General features: G+C 36.2%; 1 protein-coding gene across 3 annotated transcripts in view; it reads right to left on the bottom strand.

Annotated features, from left to right (window-relative positions):
* Window positions 1–13,678, bottom strand: part of KLHDC1 (kelch domain containing 1) — a 57,673-nt gene that overhangs the window by 21,781 nt on the left and 22,214 nt on the right. For 2 of the 3 annotated variants that reach the window (XR_005018902.1, XM_036844761.1), the window contains exons 5-10: window positions 8,647–8,725; window positions 8,265–8,312; window positions 6,889–6,972; window positions 3,962–4,045; window positions 3,427–3,485; window positions 407–519 (exon numbers count right to left, since the gene is read on the bottom strand). Coding sequence is in view for 2 of the 3 variants with exons in the window: in XM_036844761.1 (XP_036700656.1) it covers window positions 407–519; window positions 3,427–3,485; window positions 3,962–4,045; window positions 6,889–6,972; window positions 8,265–8,312; window positions 8,647–8,725 (467 nt within the window). In the remaining variant the exon portion in view is untranslated. The remainder of the gene's footprint in view (window positions 1–406; window positions 520–3,426; window positions 3,486–3,961; window positions 4,046–6,888; window positions 6,973–8,264; window positions 8,313–8,646; window positions 8,726–13,678) is intronic. The other variant, XM_036844762.1, reaches the window with a different exon arrangement.

Raw genomic sequence — 13,678 nt, 5'->3', positions numbered from 1 at the left:
TCCTTTATAGTTCTGGAACAAAAAGAGAAGCAACTGGCCTTCCCACCTTGTATTTCTAGAGCTTCCTGGGAAAGGTTCCTCTTCTGATCCCCATTCTAGCCTACAGTATAAGCATCTGGATCAAAAATTAGGAAGACACAAAATCAGAAATACTATAGTTGAAAGGGTCTTTAATTCCTCTAGGTTCAACCACTCTTCCTTTCCCTACACTAGGAAACAGGAGAACTTAGACAGGCAAGGGTACGGAAGGAAAGGGGCCTTCTACTTCTAATTCATGATGCAACCACATAGTTGGCGATAAAGGTAAACCAGAAAATCAGAAAAGTAAAAATACCTTAAGTATCAAATACAATCAAGTAAAAAAAGAATAAAATGTTAACTGTAGGCTAAACTTTAATCAACTTACTTAACGGAATATTGTCTGCACTTAGTCCACCAAATAGGAAAAGTGTATCATCCGCTATTGGTGTTAAAGTATGCCATGACCGATGTTTGGGGTTTTCTCCATTAATTGGAATCCTGTGGTGAGGGAAAAAAATAGAAGAATCTAGGTACTGTGTTAGTCAAAATAAAAGTTTTTTGATCATCTCAGATCTCAAAAGAAAAAACTGCCCTCCCTAGTATAAAAAATTTAGATTCTACTAATCCTACCTACAAGAATATTTTAAAAACATTCTTAAATTCTTGATGAATTTACACAGTTTCTTTCCATTTAATGTCTATCCCACTTGGCCAGAACACAGACTGAAAGTTAAAAAGTCAATTCCCAGTTATTCACAATGCATACTGAACATCATTCCTATTGAAACCAAGCCGGACCTGGTGGGGCTCCTGGGCACAAAAGCCTTTCTGTGTCCCCTTCCCTGAGTTCCAAAGGGCAGGTTCAAACAGCTGCTAATCAGGGAAGGGAGAGGATGCAGACACAAGGGAGGAGCAGCCAAGAAACAACAGTGCAGCCTTGGGGCAGGGTCCTGGTTCTGCCTCAAGGGATACACATAATATCTTTGAGCTCTTCTGCTGAACTGAAACCCCCACCAAATGCAAGATGTTAACTACATGATGAAGCATTTTTCATTCCAGAGAAGGTCACAGTTTGCCCATCACCACCTGATGCCAGATGACCTCTGGATTGAAGGAATGTGGGCCCTGCACGTACCCGGATCCTTATCAGGAACCCCGCCCCTGGACTGTAAGACTCCTCACAGGCTCCCCTTGGTTGGGACACACAGTTCTGAGGGCATTAGCTTGCTGTGGCTCCCTTTGCCTAGCAAAGCAATAAAGCTATTCTTTTTTACTTCACCCAAAACTCTGTCTCTGAGATTTAATTTGGTGTCAGTGTTCAGAGGCTGGATTTGGCTTCACTGTTAGTTAATGAGTAAAACTTCCTCAGGTTTTTAACATAAATAGTTTCATGTCTGTCATTTTTTACTGTTGTTTCACATTTAATTTTGTATTTTCAGCTGACTTCCTTAAGGATATTATGGGATTTTGTTGTTGCTGCTGCTGTTTACTTTGGTCTATTGATTGTAGAATTTCCTGAAAATGCTACTCTAACTTCAAAATAAAAGTATGCAAGCCACTCCAGATCCAGGATAAACCTCTAAAGATTTCAAACAAATATTGTCATATTCTTAAAATAAAAACAGAAATAAAAACATAAGCACAGGGACTTCTCTGGCCGTCTAGTGGTTAAGACTCCGTGCTTCCACTGCAGTGGGCACAGGTTTGATCCCTGGTTGGGGAACTAAGATCCCACATGCCGTATGGTGCAGCCAAACAAAACAAAACAAAACCATAAGCACAAAACTTTAACTAATTTAGGAGGTGAGATCACACCATTCTCCAACATTCCGGAATGCTCCAGAATAACATGGGCCGTTGGTAGAAGACGTAATTTATTTTTTCCAAAATGGAAATATTTTTACTGTTTTTGTTAACTATAAAAAACATTTGGGTTACAAAACATTCAACAACCACAAAAATAGTTTTTAAAAAGGACAGTTCTCCTATAATCCTGTCCTCCAGCAATAAGAAACATTAATAATTTGGTATATATCTTTCCTAACTTTAATGCACATATAAAGACATTTATTAAAAATATACAAATAGGATCATATACTCTGTTCAGTCAATTTTTTTCATTCAACTAGTATGTTGCAGAATATTTCCATGAAGCATAGTGTCCTTTGGTAATGGAAGCATGGCAGCTCATTGGGCAAATGCACCATGATTTAAACAACCCCCACTTACGGACATGAGGGCTGATGTCATGTTTTTGCTCTTATAAATAATGTTGCAATAAACATCTTTGTTGTGTGTGCACACACACGTACATATATGCACACACATATAAACACTTGTACAATTTTTGTCTTAGGAGGAATTCTGGATCAAAGTAGAAATTCCATTTTATATTTTAAACATATTACCAGACTACCTTCCAGAAAATTATACCCATTTAAACTCCCACTAATTGTGTTACAACCTAGCACAAACTGGTCATTTGTAATTATTTTTATCTGGTAAGTGAAAACTATTATTTTTATTTCAATTTCTTTAATAATTTATGAAGTTGGACATCTTTTAAAAATAATTTCTGCATATTTGTATTTCTTCTATGAGTTGCTCATTCATGTTCTTTGTTCACTTTTATTGGCTTGTTTGTCTTTTTCTTACTGATTTTCTGAGTTCTTATGAATCTTAGCCCTTTTGGTTAGAAATACTGTAAATATTACTTCTAGTTTGTTTTTTGTTTGCATTTTCCAACTTGCTTTTTAACTTTTTGTGGTATATATTTCTACACAGAAATATTTAATTCTTAAATGGTCTTATCAATCAGTCTTTTAATTTATGAATTTTGGGTTATATCATCTTTATAAAAGCTTTTTCCATGCCAAGATTTTAAAGATAATCTGCTATATTTTCTTCTAGCATTTTTGAGGTTTTATTTTTAATAGTATTTATACTTTGGCATAATATATAGGTCTGATTCCAACTCATTACATGAACAGCTGAATTGATAGCTAAATATATTTATTCTATTTCTAAATATATATTATGAACCATAAAATCTGACTTTGACTCACTCGGTTATCTGTTGACCTGTGATGACCCCATTAAAACTTCATTTGTTCTACTGACCAGTCCTCAAGAATATGTAGTATAAAACCAGTACTTTTACATAATCAATTTTCAACTGCTAGTGTTCTCATGTTTTATATAGTCTAGTTAAAGAATGAATGCTATATTGAAATCTATATATTCCTTGCTTAGGCAAACAATCTGAAGGGGAAGAAAATATCAGTTCAGTTTTACAGATCCAAGTTTGGATTATACCATGCATGTGTGCACACGTCTGTGCAGGCAGACACACACACACACACAAAAATGCCTACAGATTAAAACACACTTAAATTTCGAACTTACCTTCCAGACCAGGTCCAGGTATCTAAGTTTAGATAGTGCAAATCATTCATCCTAGTTTGCTAAAACAAAAGTGTATGAAATTGGTCAGTGTTTTACATATTTCATGGGCTAAAATTTTGGTTTTAAAATAAATTCAGATTAAAAATAGATTAACTCTATTTTACTTAACATCAGAAGTTTATATATTGGGAAACAATGCTAAGTATTAATAAAGTTAGCATAGAGCTACCAAATTAATGTGTCAAGGGGGAAAGGAAAAAATGAGTTTAAACTAACAAGATTTAGATAATAAGAAATTAAACTTTTCTGATAAATCACTGAAGTGAAGGATTCTCCCCCATTAAAATATGATTTATAATCATCTGTGATTACTCATGTATGGTCCGTTTGGGGAATAGAAGATTTTAAAAAGTTATTATTGAATGGCATTTTAATCTCTAGACTATTTGAATGTTCAGCTGTTCCACAAACTCAAAAGATCAATTTTTGTAAGAAGCATCAAACATTAAAGACCATTTTCATAAAAAACACTAACCAAAACACGTCCGCCAAAGATATAGCCCTTATTTCCGAGAACTGCACACGTATGCGCGGCTCGTGGCTGCGGTGGAACACCACCCTGCAAGCAGAGATCAGAAAATGGAGCGCAAAGGTTTGAAACATCTATAATGAAGTCACATTCCTATGCTCAGTATGAGAAATACTTGACTGCTAAGTTACCATTACCTATGTAACTTAATTCAAAACCTTAATGCAAAAGTTCGTTCTCAATAGTAATAATTATAGACAAATACTACTCTTAAGGAATTACATTTATTCACCCTGATTTTTACTTTTTTTTACAATATTGACTGATTTATTATTATTATTATTATTTTTTTTTTTTTTGGCTGTGTTGGGTATTAGTTGCAGCATGTAGGATCTTTCATTGTGGCATGCGGGCTCTCTAGTTGAGGCATGCGGGCTCAGTAGTTGTGGTGCGAGGGCTTAGCTGCCCCACAGCAAAACAGGGATTGAACCCACGTCCCCTGCATTGGAAGGCAGATTCTTAACCAGTGGACCACCAGGGAAGTCCCTGATCTTTACTTTTTAAAGCGTTTTTCTTAAATGCCTGACACTATTTGGCAAAATAAGATTTCACATAGGGACTTCCCCGGTGGCGCAGTGGTGGTTGGGAATCCGCCTGCCAGCTCAGGGACATGGGTTCAAGCCCTGGTCCGGGAAGATCCCACATGCCGTGGAGCAACTAAGCCCGTGCATCACACTACTGAGCCCCGGCGTCCAGAGCCCGTGCTCCGCAACAAGAGAAGCCACCGCAATGAGAAGCCCGTGCACCACAATGAAGAGTAGCCCCCGCTCGCCGCAACTAGAGAAAGTCCGTGCGCAGCAACGAAGACCCAATGCAACCAAAAATAAAAAATAAATTAAAAAAAAAACCTTCAGATATAATATAAACAATGTAAGAACTTATTTGAAGAAATAATCAGAGAAATCACAGTGAAAATACTGTTAAACACTAACTGAAAGAGTGTCAGTGCCTGTTAGGCTGCTGGTGCAGAAGGGGGGAAGGGGTATGGATTAAGGTAAGGAGAGAGAGAAGGAGTCACAACAGAAAGACCTGAAGTCCAAAGAACTAATTATAAGCTACCTCAGTTCACTTATTCCAAGGAGCACATTCTAAAAATATGCCTGCAGTAGCTCCAGACTCTTGCTTATTCTCTAAGGGAGCAGAGCGTTAAGAGGCCTGAAAGAGATCCAGGATGAGTTTCAGTAGATCCAGTCTCAATAATATTTCTCTCCACCTGCTTGCTGACACGAAATTATTTTAACAGAGATAAGATGCTTTTATTTCATTAATACACAAATCTTAACATTAAAATGCTGACTGATTGAGTTATTTGTAGTGAGGTGGATGGAGTTAGAGTCTGTCATACAGAGTGAAGTAAGTCAGAAAGAGAAAAACAAATACAGTATGCTAACACATATATATGGAATCTAAGGAAAAAAAAAAAAGGTCATGAAGAACCTAGGGGTAAGACGGGAATAAAGACACAGACCTACTAGAGAATGGACTTGAGGATATGGGGAGGGGGAAGGGTAAGCTGTGACAAAGTGAGAGAGTGGCATGGACATATATACACTACCAAATGTAAAATAGCTAGCTAGTGGGAAGCAGCTGCATAGCACAGGGAGATCAGCTCCGCGCTTTGTGACCACCTAGAGGGGTGGGATAGGGAAGGTGGGAGGGAGGGAGATGCAAGAGGGAAGAGATATGGGAACATATGTATATGTATAACTGATTCACTTTGTTATAAAGCAGAAACTAACACACCATTGTAAAGCAATTATACTCCAATAAAGATGTTAAAAATAAATAAATAAATAAAATAAAATAAAATGCTGACTGCAGGAAAATTCAATCAACAAATATGATCGACTGATAGTTGATCAGTTCCAAAATTAGAAGAGAACAGAAGAGCACTGGAAACCTGAAAAGCACTGCTTGGAAACAGAGGATGCTGAGAAGGGTCAAACCTTGTAACACTTGCTATTTTGCACAGAACCTCCCTCACTACCATCTACAGAAGCTGAACTGCAAGGAATTTTAGTCATACGTGCATGTTAGTGACAGAAATTTGGTTTTGCCTGTTCAGCATTCTATTCTGCACAGTTCCGGTGAGCTGACCAATCACAATACCTTGCTCCCCTAGGGACAGACCTGAGACTCAGACCTGGCCAGTCATCCCCTTGGCAGCAGGGACTGCTATAGAGTAGGAACATGCCTAAGTAGAGCCAGAGTCCTTTTCTAGGACAAAGATATAGACATTGACAGAATACAGCACCAATAGAAAGATCTGGTGTAGCCAGGGGCCATATTCCCTTCTAAATGAGCTGGACAGTCTGCAGTAGACAGAATGAGGCTGGCACACAGAGAAGCAGGGAGAAGCCGACAGAGAGATGCAAATATTGTGATGGTGTTGGATAACTTGTTCCAGTTCCTAAGGTCCTGGTCCCTGTAGCTCTTCCACTGTGTGAACCACTTCAAAATACGCTTCCCAGCTATGTGAGAATTCTTTAATGGCTTAAACTAATGTGTATTTGTGTTTGTTCACGAGCAGATGAAAGAGGATTAAGATTGCAAGGGTTTATGAAACATGGGCTTTTTAAAATCATGGACTTTGTTACGAAAGGACTTTTTAAAAAAGACTTCATTAAATCAAGGCATTACACTTGTGGGTAAAGAATGATGACGGCACCTCTTTAGATTTTTCTAGAAAACCTTAGTTAGCCTGGAGAAAAATATGTGATTAAAAAAAAGTACTAATAACAGTTCTCATAAGAGAACCCCTTTGTATATGATAACAAACTCAATTACTAAAATCCAATAACCCAGTAAAAGAAATAGATTTTAAAAGTATTAATGAGTACACAAACATAAAGGTAACTTTTTACAATACTTACTTTAATTTCTGGTTGAAGCCAACTCTGTGTCTTTGTGTCAAATATGTGAACATCGTTATGCCAACCCCAGAATATCTGCTCTTCCTAAAACAGAAATTTAAAAAATATTTTTGAAAGCTTTTATAATTTTTAGATTAGTATTATAGTTTCACTGCATATTCACTGGTGAAATAATAGGCACTTTTACAGAAATAGAGTTAAGTGTGACCATAGTCATAAAGCTAATGCATACACCAGGGTAACTACAGTCATAAAGCTAACGCATACACCAGTGTAACCACAGTCGTAAAGCTAATGCATATACCAGTGGCTCACAAAGTGTGGTCCCTAGGCCATAGCAGCATCACCTGGCAACTTTCCTTCTCGTAGTATTGCTTGCATGAGTCATGACTTTACTTGTTGACAATCTTCCACTTCTCTCAAAGGAATATCTCTTTTAGAATTGCAGAGAACAGAATGATATTTACATTTGGAAATCTCTTTTCCTAAAGTACAGGTTCAGAATTCCTAATCACTGCTGTTAGAAACTTTAGGGAACAATGGTTCCTTTTTCCAAAAAATTCCAATCAATTCTACTTAACCAAGCACCTTGTTCTTACGCATCAAACTTATGCTCACTCTCTTGTCTTCTAGGAAGACGAAACTATTGGCAAGGCAAAGATTTAGCAGTTAGACTGTATTTAGCATCTTCTGCATTGCTGAAATCCTCTACCACTACTCTAGCTTACCTCTGTACCAGTTTTATGTTATATGTCAGGAATATATCATTCATTTTTGTCAGGACTTGTCAAACAAGTCAAATAAACTAAATAATTTACTTAGTTTAGAATCTAAATGAAAAAATCTACCTGTACACCATAAACTTTAGGACATGATCATTAGCCTAACTGTACTAGAGGAGAAAAAAATGAGAGATTTCACTGATGAGTAGACATAATTAATGGGAAGTTATATTACTAAAAATTATCAGTAATACTGTAAGTAGCAAAACTTTAAAGATATTTCATTTTAAAAACTCAAAAACCATGTAAACCATTTTTAACACTTAAAAACCATTCAGTTTTATTAATTAGCACATATTAATTTCACACATAGTCTAAATGAAGACTATGGAGAATTTTTAAATACCCATATACAAAGAGATATACATGAAATGTACATATACCTTTACATTAATAATGTACAATAATAATACATGCTAGTAGAAGGTAAAACTGAAGAGTTACTGTGTATCTTGGTGGTGAGATCAATGGTTTTTAAAGTTATCTGTTAAAAGATTTCATTTTTATAAGTCATGAGTTCTTTCATTAATAATAGTTTATTCTCTAACCAGTAAGAATAAATAGAAAAAGTAATATGACTACCAACTTACTCACTCTCATACAGAAGCCAGACTGAGCTATGAATAGTTCTGGTGGACGTACCTAAAAGGAGGTGTATGTCAGCAATAGCCACTGCGGTTACCTATGAACAAAGTATTTCCAAGTTGTGCTAAAGCCACTAGTTGTCTAACAGAAGCAGCTATAAGTGATTAATGGCATCAGAAAAGACATTACTCTGCCAGTAGCCATGAAGGCTGATATAATTAGGTGAGAGAACCTCCTGCAACTGAACCCAAATTCAAAAGAGAGAAAATACATTTTTTTTCATAATATCAATTACAGCAAATTAAAATGAGAAAAACTGGGCTCATTATTTCTGAAGACTGTAACGTGACACTAACTTAGAGGAAAATGTAAACAGGGATTACTCTCTTACCCAAGATGCATCATGAACATCAAAACAATCCTGGAGTTCATTGTGTCTCCTACACCCATAGCCACCAAAATATATTAATCTGAAAAACAAAACAAAGGACACACTTTAGGAGTTCTACTTTCAGTCTGTTCACAGAAAGTAGGAAGACATCATTTCTCTCACAACCTAAACAAGCCATATAAACTACAAAACCATAGTTTAAAAAAAAAATCAAAGAGCTATGGGAACAAAGAGACCTAAATGAACTAATTCCAGAAAGTGATGAGCTCCCAGTAGGAGAGAAGAGGCCCATGGCTGCTTTCATCCCTGATGTAACAGCAGGAGGAGAAAGAATCCAGCACAGATTGGGTTTGTAAAAGAAGTCACCCAAAATTTTAACAGTCACATGTAGGCTGGCATAGCAAATTAGAATCTTAAGAAACTCAGCCACAGAGGGAGCTTGAACCTACTCAACAACTTTTTCACATAGTCTTCAGGGAGGGCTCAGGGTCAGTCACCAAGAGCTGGAAGCAGAGAAGAGCTGAGCAACTCTCCTTGAGGCAATCTGAGCTATCAACTCTAAAGTTTGGGATCTGGGCAGGAGATCTGGCAGAAACACCTCAGAGGCATGCCAAGCCATTATAGCATACAGGGAGGGTGGCTGCCCTCAAAAGGCCAGGGGGGAAGGTGCAATGCTGAAAGAGATCTCTCAAGGTGCAGAAAGTATAAAGTGGGATTGGAGAGCAAACAGAACTCCCTAGCAACACAGGTAGGCTATGAAACAAGGAGAGATCTCCCACAGTTCTGAGAAGTAGGTACTCAGCTGTGAAGCACTGTTCAAAATCTCTAGACAATCTCTAGTGCTCAAACATTGGGCTGTAGCAAAGGAAAGTCTTGGTCCTGCATCAGAACATTTGAAGCCAGTGGTTAAACTGAATCAAACTAAAGCTGCAACAAAGTCCAAACACAGATCAACTATAGATTAGACTGACTTAAATCCCACTCTAGCAACCTGAAAAAGGAAAAAAGGGCATGTCCTTTTCTGGAAAGAAATATTGTTTATTCCCATCTTTACTGTTCTTTCGTACAGAATGTCTGTCAAATGATGAAGAAATTACAAGGTATAAGAAAAGGCAAAAAAAGTGACCCATGATCAAGAGAGGAAAGAGTCAATATAAGCTGACTCCAAGGTGGCCCAGATATTAGAATTATTAGACATGGCCTTTAAAATAACTATGGTAGAAATAGTAACAGACTAGTTTGTAAAAGGTGGACAATGTGCAGGAAGAACTAGGTAATTTTGGCACAGACATGGAACCATGAAAAAGAATGAAATGAAAATGCAAAAAATTGGAAAATAAGATGTCAGAAATAAAGAAATTCATTAGATAGTCATAACAGGAAACTGGACATAGCAATGGAAAAGATGAACTTGAAGATAAGTCAATTGGTCAAAAAAAGTATCCAAATTAAAACAAAGAGAATAAAAGAGTGGGGGGCAGGGAAGAGAGCCCAAGCTCTGTATAACAATATCATATGATCTAATGTGCATATAATAGGAGTCCCAGAAGGAGAAGAGACAAATAAATGGGTAGAAGAAATATTTGTTAATTAATAAGAACTTCCTAAAACTGATGAAAGATATACATCCACCAGCCCCAGAAGCTCAGCACACTCCAAGCTGGATAAATACAAATGAGTGAATTTCTCACCAGAAGAATGGAGGCCAAAAGGCAATGTAATAAAGTCATTAAAGTGCTGAAAGAAAGAAAAAAATCTGTCAACCCCATGAGTGAAAAAAATCACAAGGAAAGTTAAGAATTACCTTGAAATGACTGAAAATGCAAACAGAATAAAACAAAACTTATGGAATACTGTGAAGGTGGTGCTCAGAGGGAATCTTATAGCTATAAATGCCCACAAATTTAAAAAGAAAGATCTCATATCAATAATATAACTGTACACATCAAGGAACTAGAAAGAGAAGCAAACTAAACCCATAGATAACAGAAGGAAATAATAAAAATTAAAGGGGAAATAAGCAAAATGGTGTATAGAAAAACAATAGAGAGAAACAACAAAACCAAAAGTTGGGTCTTTGAAAATATCAACAAAATTGACAAATCTTTAGCTAGGTTGACTAAAAAAAAAGTAGAGAAAATTCAAATTACTAAAATTAGGAGTGACAGAGGGGACATTGCTGTTAACATGACAGAAATAAAAAGTATCATAAGAGAATACCGAAAAACTGCATACCAACAGACTGTATAAACTAGATGAAATAGAAAAATTCCTGGAAAGACACACACTTCCAAAAGGGGCTCATGAAGAAATAAAAAATCTGAATAAACATATAATAAGTAAAGAGACTGAATCAGTAATCCAAAAACCTCCCAACAAAGAAAAGTCCAGGACCAGATGCCTTCAGTGGTGAATTCTATCAAATATTTCAAGAAGAATTAATACCAACCCTTCTCTAACATTTAAAAATACTGAGAAGGAGGGAACACTTCCTAACTCATTCAATGAGGTCAGCATTATCCTGAAACTGAAGCCAGACAAAAACACAACAAGAAAACTACATATATCTGATAAGGGTTTACTATCCAAATATGTAAAGAATTCCTACAACTCAATAACAAAAAGATAAAACAATCCAATTTTTAAAAAATGGGCAAAGGACTAGAATAGACATTTCTCCAAAGAAGGTATACAAACGGCCAATAAGCACCGGAAAAGATGGTCAACATCATTAGTCACTGGGGAAATACAAATCAAAACCACAATGGATACCACTTCACACCCATTACAATGGCAATTATAAAACAAACAAACAAACAAACAAAAAACAAAAGAAAATAGCAAGAGTTGGTGAGACTGTAGAAAACTGGAACGTTTATAGTGGGAATATAACATGGCATAGTTACTGTGGAAAACAGTTTGGTTCTCCTCAAAATGTTGAACATAGGGGCTTCCCTGGTGGTGCAGTGGTTAAGAATCCACCTGCCAATGCAGGGGACACGGGTTTGAGCCTGGTCCAGGAAGATCCCACATGCCGCAGAGCAACTAAGCCCATGTGCCACAACTACTGAGCCTACGCTTTAGAGCCCATGAGCCACAACTACTGAAGCCCGCGCGCCTAGAGCCTGTGCTCCACAACAAGAGAAGCCACCACAACAAGAACCCTGTGCACCACAATGAAGAGTAGCCCCCGCTCATCACAATTAGAGAAAGCCCGCACGCAACAACGAAGACCCAACACAGCCAAAAATAAATAAATTAAAAATAAATTAAATTAAATTAAAAAAAAATGTTGACCATAGAATTACCATATGACCCACCTAAAAGAATTAGAAAAAGAAGAACAAACAAGGTCCAAAGTCAGCAGAAGGAAAGAAATAACAAAGATCAGAGAAGAAATAAATAAAATAGAGATTTAAAAAACTAATAGAAAAGATCAATGAAAATAAGAGCTGGTTCTTTGTAAAGATACACAAAATTGAAAATTTTTTAGTCAGACTCATCAATAAAGAAAGAGAGAAGACCCAAGTAAATAAAATCAGAAATAAAAGAGAAGTTACAACCAACACCACAGAAATACAAATCATAAGAGATTACTATGAACAATTATAAGCCAAAAAAATGAACAACCTAGAACTGGATAAACTCCTAGCCACATACAATCTCCCAAGACTGAATGAGGAAGAAACAGAAAATCTGAACAGACTGACTACTAGCAATAAAATTGATCAGTAATCAAAAAAACTCCCCAAAAACAAAAGTCCAGGACCAGATGGCTTCACAAATGAATTCTATCATACCTTCAAAGAAGATTTAACACCTATCCTTCTCAAACTATTCTAAAAAAATTGAAGAGGAGAGAAAATTTCCAAACCCATTCTACAAGGCCAGCATTACCTTGATACCAAAATCAGAAAAAGACACTACAAAAAAAGAAACTTACAGGCCAATATCCCTGGTGAACATAGATACACAAATCTTCAACAAAACACTAGCAAACTGAATTCAACAATACGTTAAAAGGATCATACACAATGATCAAGTGGGATTTATCCCAGAAATGCAAGGATGGCTCAGTATCCACAAATCAATCAACATGACACACCACAGTAACAAAATGAAGGCTAAAAATCATGCAATCAACTCAATAGCTACAGAAAAAGCATTTGACAAAATCCAACATCGATTCATTACAAAAACTCTCAACAAAGTGGGTGGAGAAGGAACATACATCAACACAATAAAGGCCATTTTTGACAAACTCACAGCTAACATCATAGTCAATGGTGAAAAGCTGAAAGCGTTTCCTCTAAGATCAGGAACAATACAAGGATGCCCCCATTTTTACTTAATATTGGAAATCCTAGCCACAGCAATCAGAGAAGAAAAAGAAATAAAAAGCATCCAAATTGGAAGGGAAGGAATAAAACTGTCACTATTTGCAGATGACATGATTCTATATATAGAATACTCTAAAGAGTCCACCAAAAAACTATAAAAACTAATAAATGAATTCAATAAAGTTACAGGACACAAAATTAATAGACATAAATCGGTTGCATTTCTATACACTAATAATGAACTATCAGAGACAGAAATCAAGAAAATAATTCCATTTACAATTGCATCAAAACGAATAAAATACCTAGGAATAAATTTAACCAAAAAGGTGAAAGACCTGTACTATGAAAACTATAAGGCACTGATGAAAGAAATTGAAGATGACATGAATAAGTGGAAAGATATTTTATGTTCATGGATTGGAAGAATTAATATTGTTAAAATGTCCATACTACCCAAAGCAATCTATAGATTCAATGCAATCCTTATCAAAATACTGATGGCATTTTTTTCACAGAGCTAGAACAAATAATCCTAAAATTTTTATGGAACCACAAAAGACTCCAAATAGCCAAAATAATCTTGAGAAAGAAGAACAAAGCTAAATGTGTCATGGTCCCTGGTTTCAAACTATACTACAAAGCTACAGTAATAAAAACAGTAAGGTACTGGTACAAAAATAGACACATAG

Source organism: Balaenoptera musculus, chromosome 2 (assembly GCF_009873245.2).
Source record: "Balaenoptera musculus isolate JJ_BM4_2016_0621 chromosome 2, mBalMus1.pri.v3, whole genome shotgun sequence".
NCBI lineage: Eukaryota > Metazoa > Chordata > Mammalia > Artiodactyla > Balaenopteridae > Balaenoptera > Balaenoptera musculus.
Note: the sequence above shows the minus strand (reverse complement) of the source record. Positions and strands in the feature narration are given on the sequence as shown.